The sequence below is a fragment of the Prionailurus viverrinus genome, chromosome D1 (assembly GCF_022837055.1).
Source record: "Prionailurus viverrinus isolate Anna chromosome D1, UM_Priviv_1.0, whole genome shotgun sequence".
NCBI classification, from domain to species: Eukaryota; Metazoa; Chordata; class Mammalia; order Carnivora; family Felidae; genus Prionailurus; species Prionailurus viverrinus.
This window is the reverse complement of record NC_062570.1, coordinates 113,003,068-113,022,630: the sequence shown is the minus strand read 5'-3', so window position 1 is coordinate 113,022,630 and position 19,563 is coordinate 113,003,068. Positions and strand designations below refer to the sequence as shown.

The 19,563-nt window shown below is 59.5% G+C and overlaps 1 protein-coding gene across 10 annotated transcripts in view; it reads right to left on the bottom strand.

Annotated features, from left to right (window-relative positions):
- The window catches only part of NADSYN1 (NAD synthetase 1), a 37,197-nt gene extending 20,696 nt beyond the window's left edge, over positions 1 to 16,501 (bottom strand). For 3 of the 10 annotated variants that reach the window (XM_047877216.1, XM_047877217.1, XM_047877224.1), the window contains exons 1-10: positions 16,338 to 16,498; positions 14,751 to 14,938; positions 14,517 to 14,577; positions 11,708 to 11,824; positions 9,711 to 9,764; positions 9,207 to 9,296; positions 4,692 to 4,743; positions 1,479 to 1,567; positions 1,257 to 1,374; positions 435 to 566 (exon numbers count right to left, since the gene is read on the bottom strand). In XM_047877216.1, coding sequence (XP_047733172.1) covers positions 435 to 566; positions 1,257 to 1,374; positions 1,479 to 1,567; positions 4,692 to 4,743; positions 9,207 to 9,296; positions 9,711 to 9,764; positions 11,708 to 11,824; positions 14,517 to 14,577; positions 14,751 to 14,938; positions 16,338 to 16,381 — 945 coding nt within the window. In that variant the 5' untranslated portion in view covers positions 16,382 to 16,498. Of the gene's footprint in view, positions 1 to 434; positions 567 to 1,256; positions 1,375 to 1,478; positions 1,568 to 4,691; positions 4,744 to 9,206; positions 9,323 to 9,710; positions 9,765 to 11,707; positions 11,825 to 14,516; positions 14,578 to 14,750; positions 14,939 to 16,337 lie in introns of those variants that run through there. The other 7 variants (XR_007156163.1, XM_047877219.1, XM_047877220.1 and 4 more) reach the window with 7 other exon arrangements.
- Between the last annotated feature and the right edge of the window lie 3,062 nt (positions 16,502 to 19,563).

Sequence of the window (19,563 nt, the reverse complement as noted above, 5' to 3'; positions counted from 1 at the left end):
GCGCTGTGAGGCCCACAGCTAACACAGGTGGCCCGGACACGTGGGGAAGAGCCAGCGGGTTGTGTCAAGTGGCCTCACCGAGCTCCCCTCCACCCTGCTTCTACGGACGAGGCCCCTGACGAGGGACACCCTCCTGCGGGGTCTGGGCGGTGCCTGCTCACTCCCTGGGGGACCGGGGCTCACCAGCTCTCCTGTCACGACACAGCCTGCCCCCCACAGCACCTGCCTGCTCGCCTGCCCCCTGAGGGTGACGGTGGGGCCGGGTCCTCCCCCCAGGCCGTGCAAGTGTGACCCTCGTGCTGTGGTGGCCTCATCTGTCCGAGCGGGGCGGGTGCTGGCCGCGGGGTGGGGGGGGGCCGGAGACGACAGCCCAGCACGAGGGCTCGGTCACGGAAAGGAGCAGATGCCCCTGGGGTTTGCGAGCTCGCTCTCACCACGTCGTCCAGGGAGAACTGGGAGCCCTGCGCCAAGATGTGGCCGTTCATCGCTATCAGGGCACAGCCATCGTAGTATAGTCGGTCCCCGTCACAGCCCTTCTGATTGGCCAGCAAGTAGATCCCGCCGTTCTGGAGAATGCAGGGGGCACCGACATCACCGTCCCTTCCTCGGCCCTCCCAAGGCCTTAAACAGCGCCCTGCAGGGAACCCCCTGCCCCCCCCACCCCCCTCCCGCCCTTCCCCACAGAGAAAGTGCCTGCACACGGCGGGGGGGGGGGGCACAGTAGGGCCCAGGACAGTGACCCGCCAGCCTTCCCAGCCTCCAGGCATCACGCCCAATGCCCCTCCCCCCGCTGCCCCCCAGCACCCCTCACGCACCGACTGTCGTCTCTGACACGGGAGGAGGGGGGTCACGGAGGACAAACCCCACAGCGTGGAACAGAGACCCAAACCCGCCCCTCGCGGGCTCACGCTGCCCAGCAAGGGCAGCACCTCAGGACAGCTCCCTGCGTTCCAGCTCGGAACCGCTGAGCATGCGGCCAGCGCGTCACTTGTCCCTCGATGGTGCCTCGGGCCCCAGGGGCCTGATGCCGGGGCAGGAGGTGCCCTGCTTGCCTCACAGGGTCAGGGGAGGTCGGGCGCGTGAGGCCCCAGAGGGCGAGTCAGCGCCCGTTTGCAGAGCGCCGGCCGAAACTGCGGGCACCGATGCCCGTCGTGCGGGCCCGGCCCTGCGTGGGCACCGGGGACTCGGGGGTGTGCGGGACAGACGCGGCACGGGCCCGCGGCAAGCGTGCTCCGGCATGGCGGCCCAGCGCCTACCTTGGTGGTAGCCATGGTCACCAGATCCACCCTGGCGTGGGCTTTGCGCAGCACGTGGTGGCTGCCCGAGGCGTTGGTGAAGATCTCCACGCCGTCCAGGCCCATGTCCACGTGCGGGCTGCGGGCAGACGGCGGTTGACGGCGGGATGGGCCGCGTGCCCCGCCCGCCCAGCCCTGCTGTCTCCACCCGCGGCCACCCGCCAGTCCGGGGCCGGGGCTGACCTGTGGGGCGTCCAGAGCTCCTCACAGATCTCGCTCCCGATGCAGGTGTCGCGGGTGGCCAGCACCGCATCTCCGAAGGGCACGGTTTCCTGCGGTCAGAGCACAGGAGGGCACGAGACCCCTTGGCCGTCCCGTCTGGGCTGCGGCCCGACCTCACTGCCCTTTTCTTCCAGCCCCAGTGAGTCCCTGCCCAGCTGGGGAGCACTCCCCACCCCGGCGGCCCGGCATCTCCCCTGCTGACCCCCGGGGCCTCTGGTCACAGCGTTCACTAGGCAGGAGCCGTGCTCTGAGCTGCCACAGGGCCCTCTGTGGCCCCGGCAAGCCGTCACTCCACTCCGGAAGTTTCCATTGGCACCAATCCCCGTCGCCATCATCATTATTAAGGATAAAGGGTCTTGGGGCGACCGGGTGGCTCCGTCGGTTGGGCGGCCGACTTCGGCTCAGGTCATGATCTCGCGGTCCGTGAGTTCGAGCCCCGCGTCGGGCTCTGTGCTGACAGCTCAGAGCCTGGAGCCCGTTTCGGATTCTGTGTCTCCCTCTCTCTGACCCTCCCCCATTCATGCTCTCTCTATCTCAAAAATAAATAAACGTTAAAAAAAATTAAAAAAAAAGGGGCGCCTGGGTGGCGCAGTCGGTTAAACGTCCGACTTCAGCCAGGTCATGATCTCGCGGTCGGTGAGTTCGAGCCCTGCGTCAGGCTCTGGGCTGATGGCTCAGAGCATGGAGCCTGCTTTTCTCTCTCTCTCTCTCCCTCTGCCCCTCTCCCCTTGTCGTGCACGTGCTCTAAAAATTAAAAAAAAAAAAAAAAAGAAAGGAATAAAGGGTCTCGTTTGTCCAGGGTCACTCCACGCCTGCCAAGGCCCGAAGCCCTTTCCGGCATCATCCGTGCTCCCGACAGTGTGACCGGATCGTCCCACCCATGCCAGGAATGACCCGAGGGTCATGCGAGAAGCCTGAGAAAAGTGACCCCGCTCCCGAGTGGCAGGGCCAGAAGCAGGCGTGTCTGCCGCCAAGAGCCACGTTAACAAGCCACGAATGGTGGCATCCCAGGGCCGGGGCAGAGCCTCCCCCGGGCCGGCAGACGAGGCGCCGGGGCCTCCGTGTGCGGACCGGTCAAGCGGGTGTGGACGCTCTCAGGCACGCGGACAGCCCTGACTTGCTGTCTTGGTCCAACTTGGCTCCCTCTCTTGATCCCAAAGCTACAGACGCGGCGAGAACCGATCCTGAGACAGGGAACACGGCCGAGCACGCTGGGTCGGGTTCCCCGATGCGTGTGCGTGAGTCCGACACCCTCGGCTGCCGAAGGCAAGAACCACGGCGTAAACCTGGCCCTGCTCCCGTGGCTGCGAAGAAAGCCCTCACGCGGGACCCCATGCTGGCCGCCGGGCACCTGGCAAATAGCCCATGGGGATGGCCGGGACCCACACGCCATCTTGCCGTGAGGCGGCCAGGGCTCAGGGCCACGGGGCCCAACGTGTCCACGTGTGGCAGGTCCCGGGCTGTCCTTCCCTTGTTCCCGAACACGCCCCGGAACTTAAATCCGCGGACGGTCACGGGGGCCGATTCGGGCCACCGCCCTCGGTCAACCGCCAAGCCAAAGCCCTGCAACTTCAGACCACACCCCACAAGGGCTCAGTCATCTCCAGCGGCAAGGCCTCCAGGACATACTGGGACCCCGCAAGGATGAAACGGGGTGCAGCTCCCGGTCAGGGCTGTGCCGACATGCTTCAGACACGGGCTCCCCGCCAGACACACACACGGACACGGGGAAATGCACTCATGGGCGCGTTCCGCGTTCTGGGTCAGGAGGATTTTCAAACTAGCCCGCTGCTACAGTTCACGGTCAAATGAGTTTCCGGGACACGTGGGAGGTGACCGGACCCGGCTGAGCGCCCCTGCCCAACCTTGGCTGTGCCCGTCCCGGAGTGTCCACACAGGGGGTGCTGAGCCCAAGCCGGCCCCTCGAGGAGCCTGGCTCAGGAATCAAACCCAATGGCGGTGATGGAATCTGGCTCCCGAATGGGGGCAGCCGCCCAGCGGCCAGGCAGCCGCCGTCCTCCAGGGAAGAGGCAGAGACGGTCAAGAGGCAAATGGAGCTGGAACCCGGGAGGAAGGAGGGGAGAGGGACCCCCGGTCCAGCTCGGGTCCATCCCTAAGGTCCAGCTGAACCCCTGCCGGGCCCTCCACTGAGGGAGTCCGGACCCTCATGAGCTGCCAGAAGGGCAGTAATTAGGGGCGCGGAGAACCTGGCGGCCTGGGAGGAACTGCGACCCACTCAAATTTCTGTGCTGGGGTCCTGACCCCCAGCACCTCTGAATGTGACTGTATCTGGAGCCGGGACTTTCCAGAGGTGATCAAGGTGACCACGGGGTCCTTGAAAGAAGAGGGGATCGGGACCCCGACACGCACGGAGGGACGACCCCATGAGGACACAGGGAGAGGACGGCCGTCCTGACACAAGGAGAGAGGCCTTGGGAGGCCCGGCCCCGCCCACGCCTGGACCTCAGGCTCTGGCCTCCAGGACCGGGAGTCAAGTATCTGCTGTTTAACAACAACCCGCACCCCCTGCCCTCCGTCTCTGGTGCTGTGTTATGCAGCCTGAGCAAATTAACACACTTCACACCAGAATGGGACCTCGGACAGAAACCAGACCAGTCAGGCCTCCCCCCGACACCTGCTCTGTGCCCCTGGCTTCCAACCACCCGTGGGAAGTGGCCAGAACAGGGTTTCAGCTGTCACCCCAGCAGCTGCCAGTAGGAAGAGGCTGGACGAGGCCCCCCGGCTAAGGCTGGAGATCAAAGCTCTAAAGGCCTGGCCCAAGCCAGCTCCAAAAGACAAGGGATTTCTGAAGCTGGGCCTTCACAGAACGAGCAGGCAGCCAGGTAACGTCTTGCTTGGATTTTGTAACTAGAACCCTCACACCCCCCCCCACCCCCCACAGCTTCCCGGGTGACCCGGAGGCCCAAGCACCAGCCCGGGCAAGGTGGGGCGGGGACCCCTCCCCCAGCTCCCCCGGGGCCCCAGCACAGTGGGCCGGGCGGGAACGGGGCAGCAACCGACAGGCCGGGCTTCGGGGGCGTCACCCTCCCTCCTCGTGCAGGAACCTGTCCCCGCACGCCAGCCAGGTGCCGCTGTGGCCTCGGCCCACAGGGGCCTGCCCCCACGGCACACCACGGCCTCCAAGAGCAACAGGTTCTGTCCCCAGAGACTCACCTGCTTTGTCAGGCTCTGCAGCATCCGGGGGAGAAAATACTCCTCTGTTTGCCTGGGAGGGAACAGCACAGATCTGAGGAAGAGCATCTAAGGCCCGGGGGGAGGGATGGCATCCGAACAGGGACAAAAATCGGCCCGGGAGCTTCCAACCGATGTGGCAGCAAAGGACTGTAGGGCATGCACAGGTGCCCCGGGCGTCCGTTCGAGATAAAAAGGCGAGGACATGGGGCGCCTGGGTGGCGCAGTCGGTTGGGCGTCCGACTTCAGCCAGGTCACGATCTCGCGGTCCGTGAGTTCGAGCCCCGCGTCGGGCTCTGGGCTGATGACTCGGAGCCTGGAGCCTGTTTCCGATTCTGTGTCTCCCTCTCTCTCTGCCCCTCCCCCGTTCATGCTCTGTCTCTCTCTGTCCCAAAAATAAATAAACGTTGGAAAAAAAAAAAAATTTTAAAAAGGCGAGGACGGGCGTGTTGGCGAAGATGCTGTGCATTTTACTCGGGGACACCGTGGCACCCAGTGAGCTCCCGCCGGCTGGCTTCCCGGGGCCTTGGTGCCCGGCACTCCCGAGACACGCGTCACGGGCATGATCTCCAAAGAGGGGGCGGTCCGGGTGGAATCCCTGATCGGAGTCTCTGAGTCAAGATCACGCCGCGCTCACCCAACACGCAATTACAAGCCTAAACGATAAAGTTACGCTCCCAGCGGAGTAAGATGGACCGAGCCTAACACCTCCCACGCCGCCCCCGGACAAGGCATCCCCAGGTGCCACGCCTCCCGAGTCCGACCGCAAAGGGGCTGTTACGGGATGCCGCCCGAGGACGTTCTGTGAGCTGCGGCTCTTGCTCCCTTCTCAGAATTCACGGGAGCCTCCCGCGGTGACCTCAGTGGTCGCTGCCTAAGTAAACCACAAAGCTGGGAAGCTGGAGGGCGATGCCTTCTGTCCCGCGCTAAGGCCGGGGACAGGACCTCCCAGCCGCCTGGCCGCCCCACAGTGAGTCTGCGATCCACCATTCACGGTTTGCCGCCACGGGTGTCGCTGCGTCAAGGTGAACTGCAGAGGGAGGAGCCGGCCGAGGCCTGTCCCTTCCTCCGCCTGCACCCCCCGCAAGATGCACCGAGCACCAGCCCGGAGCAGGACCGCCAGGGCACAGGCGTGCTCACCTCCACCCTCTTACTCTCTGCCCTGAGGCCCACCCTCACCTTGTACCCGGCCGGTGCGTTTCGCAGGTTCACCGAGAGCCAAAAGACGCCGCGCGAGAGTCCTGTGCTGCTGCCGTAGCTGGTCACTCGAGGCTCGGCTCAGGCCGGCCCGGGGCCCCGCACCCGACTGTTCGCACAGCCTGCCCCTTTCTCCGGCTGGACGCCCCTGCCTCTCAGCCAATGCCGTCCGGAAAGATCCCAGCAGCGCACTCCCGCCAAGAAACCATCCTTGGCCGTGCTGAATACAAGTCTTCTCCGCCCCCCGGGGGCAACAAGAGCCCCTGCGACCCCTGTGCCTAGATCTGGGGTCCGTCTAAGAACACAATGAAAACGCGTAGGTTCTTAAAGTCTCTGCAGTCGAGCATCAGGTTTTTGTTTGTTTTGTTTTCTTAAGAGGCCTGGAACTGCACTTTGAACCTGTCGTGGGTCCATTACGAGGGCGGGGACACAGTAACCCGGCCGTTTTATCGTTTTGTCGTCTGCATTTTGGCACAGCTCCCAGGTGGCCTTAATGTTGCCAAAATGCGAGCTGGTCGCTCCGGCTCGCCGCCCCTTCCACAGGCTCAAGGAAATGCGCGAGGCTGAAGGAGTCACCGTGAGACCCACGTGCCCGCCCCCCCCCCCCCCCACCCCGGGCAAGAGCTGGCACGCTCCCAGTAAATTCAGAGACAGCACGACCCCATAAAAAGTCTCAAACGAGAGATGATCGGATGCTGGAAAAAGATGAAAAGCGAGCTTGTGAACTGGGAAAGGAATCGGAAAGATGTGCTGATCTGGGCAGCCCCGAGCAGCACCAGACCGGAGCCTCCGGCAGACTCCTGCGCAGGGCGGACTCAGGGGGATGAACCCCGGAGGAGGTACAAACAAACGGGCAGAGAAGAGGAAAGACACGTACGATATCCAGGGACACGTGACCCGCACACAGCGGAGGCTCCTGGTCAAGAGCGAGAGAATGAAATCCTTTGAAGGTGGGAAATTAGAAAATGTTCCTGAAATCAAAAACCTGACACTCACGTCCAAGACACTCATGGCTCAGGGCGCCTGGGGGCTCAGGCAGTTGAGTGTCCGACTCTTGGTTTCGGCTCAGGTCGTGATCTCCCGGTTTGTGAGTTCGAGCCCCACGTCAGGCTCTGTGTTCAAGCCTGGAGCCTGCTTCAAGTTCTGTGTCCCCCTCTCTCTCTGCCCCTCCCCCGCGTGCACTCTGCCTCTCTCGTTCTCTCTCAGCAATAAAATAAACATTAAAAAACAAAGAGAAATGATGCTTGATGTAAGGAAGTATGAGAAAATGAAAAAGAGCTCTTAGAGAATAGAAAGTAGAGAGATGGAATCTTCCAGGCCGTGGGAAAGAAAGGTCACGACAATTAGAGAAGCTGGTCCGGGAGAGTCTGATCTCCGATCAAGAGGCATTTCAGAAACAGAAAACAGAGCAGAAATCGCCCAGAAAGGACACGACGTTCACCCAAAACACGGGGGCCCTGGAGAGCCGAACACGGGAGCCCGGACACCCGCACCAGGGCTCACAGGATACAATTTTAAAACACCAAAGACGAAGAGAAGCTTCTGCGAGTGCCCACACAGAAAATACCCCCAAGAGCGAAGAAGAATCCGCACGGTGACCCCTCACCGAGGGCACAAGCCTCCAGGCAATCCTTCACACAATACGTCCAAAACTAGGAAGGGGCATTATTTGTAACCTATAATTTGTTTTCCACTCTGCAAAGCTGCTCATCACATGAAGAGACAAATGAAAACACCTGCAGGCAGGCAAAGTGCCAAAAGTCCACCTTCCGTGGATCGTTACTTAGAAAGTGCGACTTTGTGATTTATGATGAGAAGGCACATTTGGTCTTTCTGGAGCTGAGCTCCCGAAACCCTTAGAATTTCCTGCGACAGGAGCCACCCGTGTCCTCGTTACGTCGTTATGTCATGAGTGGCGTGGAGAAGGGTCCCAGGGAGGGGCGCTGGCTCCCTGGGGAGCGGGTCGGGGAGCTGGACTTTCCGTCCCCGTCCCCAGACCTGGGGAGAGCGCCAGGCTGGGGGTGGAGTTCAGGGGCCAAAGGCCAACGACGTAACCAATCAGGCCTGTGTAAGGAAGCCTCCGTAAAACCCCGCAGGATGCGGTTCCGGGTTCGGGGAGCTCTGGGGTTGGTGACCGCGTGGAGATCCAGCGCACCTCCGTGCTCTCCCACCCGGCTGTCCAGATCATATCCTCGTGTGTTAGAGCCGTGATCTAGGAATTGAACCCAAGGTGGGGGCGTGGAACCTCGAGAATCTACTGGAAGCCGTGTCCCAGCGAACGAGCCACTCGTCAGAGACGAGTGAGGCCGGACGCCCACCGGCCCGGGCGAGAGAAGCCCCACGTGCCCGTGCCGGAACCGGGTGGCAAGTACAAAAATCCCGTTTTCCCACATAAAAATACTGACCGTCCGAAAATCTAACGCTGAAGTTCTGTTTCAGCAACAGCAGCAACGATAAATGAAAAGCAGCAACCGTAACAGGAGGACAGGGCAGGGCTGCTCAACCGGGGACGGTCTTGCCCCCGGGAGACATCTGGCAACGTCTACAGACACCTGAAGTTGTCACAAAGGGACGTATCTACCGGGAGGTCAGCCGCTGCACAGCTTGCCACACGGACGGCAGTCCCAGAGCGACCAGTTGGGGCCGAGAAAGCCTGGCACACGGGGTAACTGGAGATACAAGGTGCCCCGCGAGATTTCAGTGGTCTGTGACAGGTCATCTGTATAGCAGCAGCATCAAATAGCGGTACTTAGGGGCGCCTGGGGGGCGGGGCTCAGTCGGTCAAGCGTCTGACTTCGGCTCAGGCCATGATCTCACGGTTTGTGGGTTCCAGCCCCACGTCGGGCTCTGTGCCGACAGCTCAGAGCCTGGAGCCTGCTTCGGATTCTGTGTCTCCCTCTCTCTCTGTCCCTCCCCAGCTCACTCTCTCTCTCAAAAATAAATAAACAGAGTCGCCTGGGTGGCTCAGAAAGTTAAGCGTCCGACTTCGGCTCAGGCCGTGATGTCACGGTTTGTGGGTTCGAGCCCCGCGTCAGGCTCTGAGGAACCTGCTTCGGATTCTGTGTCTCCCTCTCTCTCTGCCCCTCCCCCGCTCGTGTTCTGCCTCCCTCTCGCTCTTAAAAATGAATAAACATTAAAAAAAAACAACAACAGCGGTACCTAAATGGCAGGAACTTGTCCCAGACTCTCACGTCTCTCCCCCCGTGACCTGGGCCAAGGCCACACACAGGGAAGACCTGAGACAAGCGTCCACAGGGCGGTCACAGACCATGCCCCTTGGTGCCGGGCACCGTGACTCACCGAGTCCTGGACCAGGGGGTAAACCAGCGTAGCTCCCGATAGTTGCCCTCGTTTGCCAAGGCCATTTTGGGCCTGATGAGCAGGATCCTCCTACAGGCGGGAAACCGAGGCGGCCCCTGAGATGAACACCCGGTCACGAGGGGCACCCGTGGGTCCACGCGCCCCGGACGGTGGACGGACGACCACAGAGCAGCCGAGGCCCGGCAGGTGCACGCCGTGCGAGCAGCCGACGTCCAGGGGCCTTTAGGGGAACGTGACAGACCGCCCTCCCTCCGATGACTTCTGGCCAACAGGGCCACGTGTCCCCAAACCCCACCCTGAGGTTTCTCTCCGCTGAAGGTGGCAGTGCTGGGCGGAGGCCAGGGGAAGCAGTGACGTCACCTGCCCGGGGCATCGGCCCCCACCAACGACCGGGCGTTTCCAGAAGACGCCTCCTAGCACAGGGCTCCAGGGGCCATGTCTGGGGCGGGGCGTGCGGGTTCCCCTCTCCCCGCGGCCACCTACCTGTTGAGAAATATCACCCTGCAGTTGTAGCGGACGTTCCGGTGCATCACGGGCCTGCGGAGAGAAGGCACACACACGCGTCCGTGAACGGCAAAACCACATGTCTGTTTTATTTTTATTTATTTATTTAAAAAAATTTTTTTTTCAATGTTTTTATTTATTTTTGGGACAGAGAGAGACAGAGCATGAACGGGGGAGGGGCAGAGAGAGAGGGAGACACAGAATCGGAAACAGGCTCCAGGCTCCGAGCCATCAGCCCAGAGCCTGACGCGGGGCTCGAACTCCCGGACCGCGAGATCGTGACCTGGCTGAAGTCAGACGCTTAACCGACTGCGCCACCCAGGCGCCCCACACGTCTGTTTTAATACGAAGCCTCCTCGGGCCCTTGAAGAGGGTCACAAGGCCCCTCTGTGGCTTTTCTCAAAGTTAAAAATGAGCCAAGGGCTCTGCCACGGTTTAGGCTCTGAGACAAAAGAGGCTCTTCTAATGTTTATTTTTGAGGGAGGGAGGGAGGGAGGGAGGGAGGGAGGGAGAGTGTGTGCCAGCACATGAGGGAGGGGCAGAGAGAGAGGGAGACAGAATCCGAAGCGGGCTCCAGGCTCCAAGCTGTCAGCATAGAGCCCGACGTGGGGCTTGAACCCTCGAACCCGGAGATCATGACCTGAGCTGACGTTGGCCACCTAACCGGCCGAATCCCCCAGAGCGCCCCCGGGGCTCTTCTAAAGGAAACACAGTCAACCCCGCTCACGGCTGTTCCTCCTCCTGGAACGTTCTCAGACCTGTCAGGGGCCTCCTCCCTAGCTCTCTGCACACACCCGTCACCTTTTCACCTCTGCCCCCTCCCGGCCTCACGCACCAGCTCTGTGCCTTCCCAGTTCTCCTTCAGACCACTCCTGACCTGCCACCTACACCCCTTCTAGAAGGTGGGTCTCCTAGGGGGTGAACAGATTCGCCCGCTGCTCTGACTGGACCCCCTCCTCCCCCCGGCCACCTGGGGTGCTCCCTTCTGGAGGTCAGGGGCAAAGCTCCAGAAGCCAGTGCTCTGCTGGTCCCGGGCGGGGGCGCGGCTGCACAGATCAAGGATATGAACGTTTTGTTCAGGAGCTTATAAGCCCAGATAAATGCTAGATTTTGAAGGAACATATCTCCATTAGTTGGTGGTTAACGTTTTAAGAGCGAAAACAGGATTATAAACGCCAAGCCAACAGAAGAAAGCAGAGCACAGAAAACCAACCTCAGACAAGGGAAAACAAGAGGACGACAAGATGGCCAGGCCACTTAGCACAACCGCAGGGACCAGCCCCGGTGGCAGCTGGATCAGGAGTCCAGGGACGGCCCCGGGCCCAATTCCTCACCTTCCGTGGCGAGGGGAGCTTTGCAGAAGTGATGACTAAGTGCGGACGCTGAGAGGGGGAGGCGGCCCGGGGGCCGCCCAGGACAGTCCCAAGTCCTTACCCGAGGGGGGAGGGGTCAGAGTGCAAACATGCGCACAGAAGCGGAGGTCGAGGCGAGCCTCCCCTGGCTTCGAAGGCGGAGGAGGCCCCGAGGGTTGCTGGCCTCTCTCTCTCTGCGAGAGCCTCCGGGCTAACCCATATTTAAGACTTCTGACGCCCAGAAACACAAGACAAAGTTTTTGCGTTGTTTCTGTGTTTCGCTGCCACCATCTGTCACGGCAACAACAGAACAGAGAACAAATACAGTCCACGTACCGCCACCGATCGTGATAAACGTGGACACAGCGGGTTAAAAATCCCATCTGTGTGCTGCTTATGCTAGGCCCTAGGTCGTGTCACAGCGACGTGGAAAATGAAGCGGTGGGTTCGTGTATGGTGCACCTGCACCCCCCACGCCTGCACCCCTGGAGCCCGCCCCTCGTTCGCCTGCACCCCTGGAACCCGCGTCCCATGTATGTGCCCCATAGATGCCTGTGCCCCTCGGAACCTGCGCCCCACGCACCCGCCCCCATGTACGTCTGTGCCCCTGGAACCAGCACTTACATTCCCACGTCACAGATGATATCCTGAGTGACTGGAGACTCCAAAAGGGCAGCCAGGACTTGGAGCGAATGCAAGAGGGTGTCCGACTCGTAAAAATGATCCCAGCACCCGTAGCCGCTGCAGAGGAAGGGAACAGCCAGGTGAGACCTGGAGACATACCAGGTGAGGGCGGGGAGGGGGGCCGGGGCCCACGGGCCAACCGGGTCAGACGTGCAGGGGCGCGACCAGGCAGTGGGATCTTTTTAAAGCCTCCTGGCTGATTCCACGGTGCACGCAGAGCTGGGACCGCTGCTACAGACGAGGATGCATTTCACGGGAAATGAAGAAACCCCAGGTTACTATGAGAGATTCTCTTCACTTTCGGTTACTATGAGAAATTCTCTCCCGTCAAGTGTCTGCCCGTGGATTTTTTTTTTAAACTTTTAATGCAGCCCAAATCACACTGATCTACAAGCAAAAGAAAAAGGCTGGGTCCACAGGAACGTGTTTCCAAGCAGCTAAGATCGTTAATATCGTTCCAAACACCATTCACAGAGCGACTCCTGGTTCTTGCTACAGACACTTGTGCTGGAAGCAGGCCGAATGGTGTCCCCTCCCCAGAAAGGTGTGTCCATGATCCTGGCCCCCAGAACCCGTGAGTGTGACCGTATATGGGAAAAGGGTCTTTACAGAAGTAGTTAAGGATCTCGAGATGAGCCCAGATGGCCTGGGCAGGTCGTGTATCCAACAGGAGGACACAGAGAAGGGGGTTGTGTGTGGAGCCAGAGCCGGAGGGACGCGGCCACAGGACAAGGTGCTGGGAGCAGAAGCGGGAGGAGACAGGACAGATCCTGCCCTGGAGCTTCTGGAGGAAGTGGGGCCCCGCCAGCACCCCGAGTCTGGACTTCTCCCGAACCGCGAGAGAACAAATTTCGGCTGTTTGAAACCCCCCTCCCCCGGCGTGGGGAGCTGCGTTACAGCACCCCAGGAGACGCGTGCGGTGCTCTGGGACGTCGTCGAGGGTGAAGACAGGCGTCAGGGCAGTTTCCGGGAGCCGGGGGGGTGGGGGGGGCAGTAACAACGCGCGGAGTGTCTGTAAACTGCTTCTAGGCGTTCAAAGGCTTTCCCGCCTACCACGCAGCAGCCTGGAAGCGACGTGCCAAGTGCTGGGCAAACTGCGCACACGGACGCAGACCCCCCAACTGGCACTTGCGTATTGAACGCCTGGAAAGCATGCCTCCCCGCCTCTGCTTCCGAGAGGAAAAGCCACGGTGGTGAGATGAGAACGAGGTCGACGAGACGTCCCGTGAGGGCTCAAGCCCTGGGCTAGCCTTTCCTTTCCAAGGGCAGAGTCCTGCTCCACGGGATTCATGGCCTGGCAGCTCCCGGGCCACATATGCTACCAAACAGCAACGCGATGCCAGAAGTCACGTGCCTGATGTCCAGCCATCGGTTGACCCCTCGCCCCTTTGGCCGGCCGGCAACTGGAGGGGCATCTCATAGCGGGGGGTGTCGGCAGGTGCCCCCGGCCCATTCTGGGTGGGCAGCCTTCCATCCGTGAAGCCTGTAGAACGGGCCCAGAGGACACAGCCAGCCTCTGGGGTGAAGGACGCCCCAGACCCACGAGTCAGCCTGCCGCAGTGGCACTGGCCCCTCATTCTCCTTCCAAGTGTCCCTCTGGGGTGGGAGCTGCCTGGCACCAGAGACAAGAAGACGGCGTGCCCGGTGAACGGACTTGGCTCGACTCCTGCCCCAGCTTCCTCTCTGCAGACTGTTGCAAATAACTGCTCGGCAGGCTAGAAGCCACTGGGAGCCCAGCTCAGCTGGGCCCTTATCCCTGCTTGATACAAGTATGCCACCCTGGGGTCCTGTAGCTAAACTCCTCCCCCTTTTCAAATGACAGGTCCAGATTTGGAGACCGGAGGGTGGGGTGGGGAGAGAACAGGGCAAAGGAGGACGTAACCTGGAGGTGTCTGGGCAGCGACTGCACCCGGGGGACAGGGCCGTTGAGGACAACCCTCCAGTGGGAAGAACAGACCGAGACAGGAGCTCAGGAGCAGAAGTCACCCGGACAACGCGGGACCCCAGGGCTCTGGCCGCCGGCTGAGAAGCATCTTAAAGACCAGGTCCAGTGCAGGTGAAAACGCTCTTGGGTATTATGGGAAACACCACCCGAGCTGAAGTCACGAGTCCGAGGACAGAAATCAAGCTAGCTAGAAAAATGACAGGCGTGGCCTCAAGGACTAACACAAAGATGCCTGTGAGGAGACACTTTCTGTCTACACAGCCCCCAGGAGGGACTTCTGATTCCACAAACGGCGAGGACCTGGACACACAAAACGGGAACACAGAGGAGCACGGAGGGCGGCTGACGTGTGTCACAAACGAACCGCGGCTTGCAGTGTGGCAACCAGTTGCTTCCTTTTGAGGAAGGGACAAGGAGGAACCGGCTTCCCGATCACTGGAAAAAGGCAGGGCAGAAGGGGTCGCCGACACTCGCTTGTGGAAAGATGCGGAGACAGTGAGTGAGACCTGTTTGTGGCCGGCTATGAGAGTGAGGACTTGGGAAGGGTGGCGGCAGACAGAGCGGCCCAGCCCGGGCGGCTGAATCTCAGCTCCTCTCATCACCCGACACGGGGCTCCAGGCTTGCCTGGGCGCCCTCGCTCGGTGACGCGAAGCAGGTCCGCTCACGGGTTTCTGGCGCCCCTAAACAGCCCTGCACGTCCACACCTGTCCACACCCACCCCCTTCCTTCCCTTTCTGCTGCGGGTAGCTAATGTGGACACCTCTGCCTTCCCTGCCCTGGGAGTCTCTGTGTGCCAGTCTCACCATATTTCCAGTTCTGGTCCAAGCCTGTATGTTGCTCCTTTGCGTTTGGCAATTTCGATACCTACACATGGAGGCAGAGACAGAAAGATTTCAGTACCTGCAACGTGTTCAAGGGCAGACAAAACACAGCTGCAAGCCAGACAACAACCAAAAAGCACTCGGTGATCTCTCTGACCCCAGGCAGCCAAGGACCAAGGACAAGGACGAGACCCCCCCCCTGCACACCCTGCTTACACCCTTTGGAAGCAAAATGCTGATCCTTAGCCCCTTGGGGGAGGGGGAGGAGGAAGTAGTCAGTCCCTGGTAGTTTATTAACAAGGGGATGCGGAAGACCGGGTGCAGGGAGGAGGCAGGCCTCCAAGGAGCACAGCCTATGGCGGCACCAGCAACCTCTGCTTGGAGACAGCAGCGCCCAACTGCACCTGCGGACAAGAGGCCAAGAGAAAGGAGACCCCGCTCTGGCCACCAACCGCCTTGCTCCAACCCGATATGCTCTGAGCCCCGAGGAGATGAAAACAGGTAGATGTTGGGAAAAAAGAAAAAAAAAACGATGACGGTCTGGAGGCACGTGGCTGAAAAGATGCTGTCATTGGTGCCATTCCGTCGCGGCTGTTCTTAGTGAGCCCTCTCTCGGGAATCGGCTCAGAACAAGACGGCTGGGGTAACCTGAAGGACGGCCCCTTCACGTGCAGGTGTGGGCCGCCGGACCTTCCACCATCAAAGAGAGGCTGGTGCCGAGGCTAACGAGATGTTGGCCCCGCAACAACCACACCCTAGTCTCTAAGCTTGCAGGCTCACCCCTTACTCTGCTTGCCTCTTGGGGCCGGCTTCTCCCAAAGTCTGCCCATCAGGAAGATCTGTAGGCACCAGAGACCGAAACAGCCCTCCCGCTGGTCTTAAGGGTTGACTGGCTTCAAGTTCATGCACTCCTTGCTTGCGACCTAAGTCCTCGGTCTGTAGCAGAACTGACCCACTGTCCTGAGACCTGCAGACCACTGGCCTTGAGGAAAAAAAGGACCAGACTCTCCCAGAAGTTAAGGCCTGACTTCGTTCGGAAATGGCGGCCGCAGATGCCAGCAACTGTGCCCAGGGTCATGTCCACATGCGACTGCCCCCCCACCCCAGGCACCTGCTTCTCCCGTACCTTCCCCTTCAAAACACTCCGGCTCCCCACCCCCATGGGGAAGATGGCCTTTGACACATAAGTCCACCAGGTTGCCGGGTTCCTGAATAAAGCATACTTTGCTTTCCCCCTGTCACTTGTCTCTCCAGCAGCCAACTGCAAAACCTGAGTTTGGAACCAGTTGGGTGCAGGCTAAGCCGCACGGGACCCCAGGATCATCTGAGGACAGGCAAGCCTCATCTCTCTCATCCCCACCTCTGCCTTCCCGGTGACACTTTTCCCAGTGCCCGTGTACAACACGTGTTCCCACCAGGCATGACAGACCACCCCCAACTCACGAGCAGCCCTGGGCACTTGCGGGGTGGTCCTTCTGCATCATCTTACCTGTCCCCACGCCCACCCCTACGAGCTTCCACAGAGCAAGGATGTGCGTGTAACAGAATCGAGCCAGCCGGCAAGCCTGGACCTTGCCCCCGCCCCATCCCGCCGGCCCCCAACCCCGTCACCCCGCCCCCCCAACCCCGTCCCCCCAGTTCACCGAACCCCCAACCCCGTCCCCCCTCCCCCCCCTCCCCCCCTCCCGGTTTTCCCGTCAACCCCCGTCCCCCTACCCCGGTCCCCCTCCGCCCCCCTCTACTGTCCTCCCTCGCTCCCCCCAGTTCCACGACCGGCCCCCACCCCGCCGCCCCCAGACTCACTCTTTAAAATCCTCTGCAAATTGCCCTCGAAGTCCAGGGCCCATTGGTTGAGCGCGCAGGTGGCCACGGTCACTTTCCGACCCATCCCGGCGGCCGAGTCCCGGGCACTTCCGGGCGCCGCGCGGGTCCGGCCGGGACTAGCAGGCTCTGGAAGGCGGAGCCCCGGCGGCAGGCCCCGCCCACGCCCCGCTCGCCCGCGGCCGCGCCTGCGCAGAAAGGAGGCCCGCCCCCTCCGCGCCCCGGGTTGCAGGCCCGCGACCCAGCGCAGGGGGTGGTCGCTGGGTCCCGGAGCGCGGTTCCCCGTTTCATTCCGCACCTCCCCACGGAGTGCAGCCCGGGTGCCTCGGCGACTCGGCTTTTCCCTCTCCTAGTGTTAGATACGCTGTTTTCATGGTTTTTCTGCGGTGTGGCGCTGCATGGTGGGCCCGGAGCACGAGCGATCCGTTGCGTGCTGGAGGCTTCCGCACCGTTCGCGGCGCTGTGCCAAGGCGCGCGCGGTGTCTCCTTCGCGGCCGCCTGGCCTTTCCCTGGGTCTACGGGCGGCTTCTGGGCTCAGCAACACGCCGTTGCCACATTTCTCCCCTGAAGCGCTTGCCGCACCATTTACCACCAGCCGGCTTTCACTTAACGCATTTCCTTCTTGAATGCCTTTAGGGGACGAATCCAGTTGTTTTTTTTCCTTTTCCGTGTGAATAAGTAACTCTCACCATCACTGATGGAACAATCCGTCTTTTTCCCTCGACCTCCGTTGCTTCTTTGTCATACACACGTTTTCACATTTAAAATACATTCCCTCCCCCCCCCCCCCCCCCCCCCCCCCCCTGCACGGGCGCCTGGGTGGCTCAACAGGTTGAGCGTGGGACTCCTAATTTTGGCCGAGGTCTTGATCTCACGGTGTGTGGGATGGAGTCCAGCCTCGGGCTCCCCGCTGGGCGTGGTTTCTGCTTCTCCCTCTCCCTCTGCCCTTGGTTACCTGAGCGCCCTCCCTCTGTCTCTCAAAATAAGCATTTTATAAAGTAACACTTGTTTATGCTAGACAATTTGGGAACTTGAGAACTGCACATGCTTATTTATTTAATCCTCACTCTAACCCTTCCTTCTTGGTAGCTTTCATTCTCGGAAACCCCTCAGTTTTTTTCAGGCTTCTGCTCCGAGATCTCTTGCCCCCAACAGCTGATTCCAGGCCTAGGGTGGGAAAGAAATACACTTCCAACATCTGGTTGTTGCAGGAAATAAGGAAGTGCTCAAAGAATGATGGGGACATGTTATTTTTAAAAAAGAGGGGTGCCTGGATGGCTCAGTCAGTTAGGTGTCCAACTGGCTCAGGTCATTATCTCGGAGTTCATGAGTTAGAGCCCGGAGACAGGCTCTGTGCTGACAGCTCAGATCCTGGAGACTGCTTTGGATTCAGTGTCTCTCTCTCTGCCCCTCCTCTGCTCGTGCTCTCTCTCTCTCTCTCTCTCTCTCTCAAAAAGCAAATAAACATTAAAATTTGTTTTAAAAATTCAAAAGGAGTCACTCTGAAGGGGCTCCCACTGGCTAAATATGGGACAATATCCAAAGATAATGTCCTCTTTTGAAAAAAGATTAATGACAGTACAGACAGTAGAGAACTCAGTGAGTAAAAAAACCCATTAGTCCATACTGACCAAGAAATTAAGAGAGGGAAATCTTTTCCAAAAAAATGTCAATAAATGTGGAAGGAAAGATGATGAAATTAGAAAATCACCCCTTTACAAGAAGTAAATGACTCAGGCAAGAGTCCTCATTAAATGCAAGATGACTGGCTAAAAGGTTATCTGGGAGCAACATAGTTACAGTCTCAAAGTTTCACTTATTTCCACGGATTATTTATTAATTACCGAACGAAAAATGGAGACTTCTGGCCGCAGCCACCTGATCACCAGTAATGGGATGCAGGGGCATCCCGCGGCCTCCTGACATGGTGCGTGAAGACATCGCATCATCTCTTTAGTACATTGTCCTGCCCCAAATGCATTGCCTAAATGCAAGGGTGAGGAAAACAGCCAAATCCAAGTTGAGAGACAAGCTGAGAAAAGCTTGCCTCTTTGACTCTTCAAAGTCGTTGTCATGAAAGGGCCAAAAAGACACACGGAAAAGAAAGAAAGAAAGAGAGAGAGAGAGAGAGAGAGAGAGAGAGAGAGAGAGAGAGGAAGGAAGGAAGGAAGGAAGAAAGAAAGAAAGAAAGAAAGAAAGAAAGAAAGAAAGAAAGAAAGAAAGAAAGGGAAAAGAAAAGGAAAAAAGGCTGGGAGTGTGCTCTAGATTAAGGAATGCTAAGGAGCCTTGACAACTAAATGCATGGTGATTCCCAATTGGATACTGACTTTTACTGATAGCTGTAAAGGACATTATGGGGACAATTGGGGGAAGCTGAATATGGACATTAGATAATAGCATTGGGTTGATGCGAAATTTCCTGAGGGTAATGCATTTTATTTTGGTAACGTGAGACATGGATGCTGAAGTATTTAGGAGGAGGATGTCACCTGCAGCGAATTAACAGTTGAGGATAAAAAGTGGGAGGGAGGTGATAGAAAGAAATAAATTGTGGCAAACTGTTGTCAGCTGCTGAATCTAGGTATATGGGTGTTCACTCTAGTGTATGTTCACCTGGTTTGTATGTTTGACATTTTTTCAAAATAAAAAACTGCAGGGGAAAAAACCCTGTCACTATGAGGGACACAGAGGTGTGCCAATCAGATCCGGATGCAAACGGAGGCCTTCGTCCCAAATGTTGGCCTGCAGACACCTTCTGTGGCCCACCCCTCCAGGGGCTGCTCGAGTTGCACAGCGGCCCTTCCCAAGGCCATGCCCTTGCAAGGGTGGCCCTGTGCCCTTTTCCAGACGCAGGAGCATGTGGCTTGGGCATTCCTGTCCAGGAGGACGGCTGTGGTGTGCGGTTATCACCGGAGCTGTCCCGTGTGCAAACACGTCGCCCAAGGCCACCTTGCGTCACAGCTCAACTCCTCCCTCCTTCCACCCTTGCTGCTTCTTCCCCTCCCACCTCGCAGGGTGATCCCGACCCTAAACTGCGTCTCCCTCACTTCTGGGGAAACCAGACCCGCCGGGCTCCCAGCAGAGCCCCCTCCGACACCCCCCAAATCAAACTGGTACACGCTCAACCTCTCCCGCCCCGCGCGCATCCTCGCCACACCACCTTCGTTATCTGACACCCTCCCTCGCTGACGCGGCCCGAGCAGGTGCG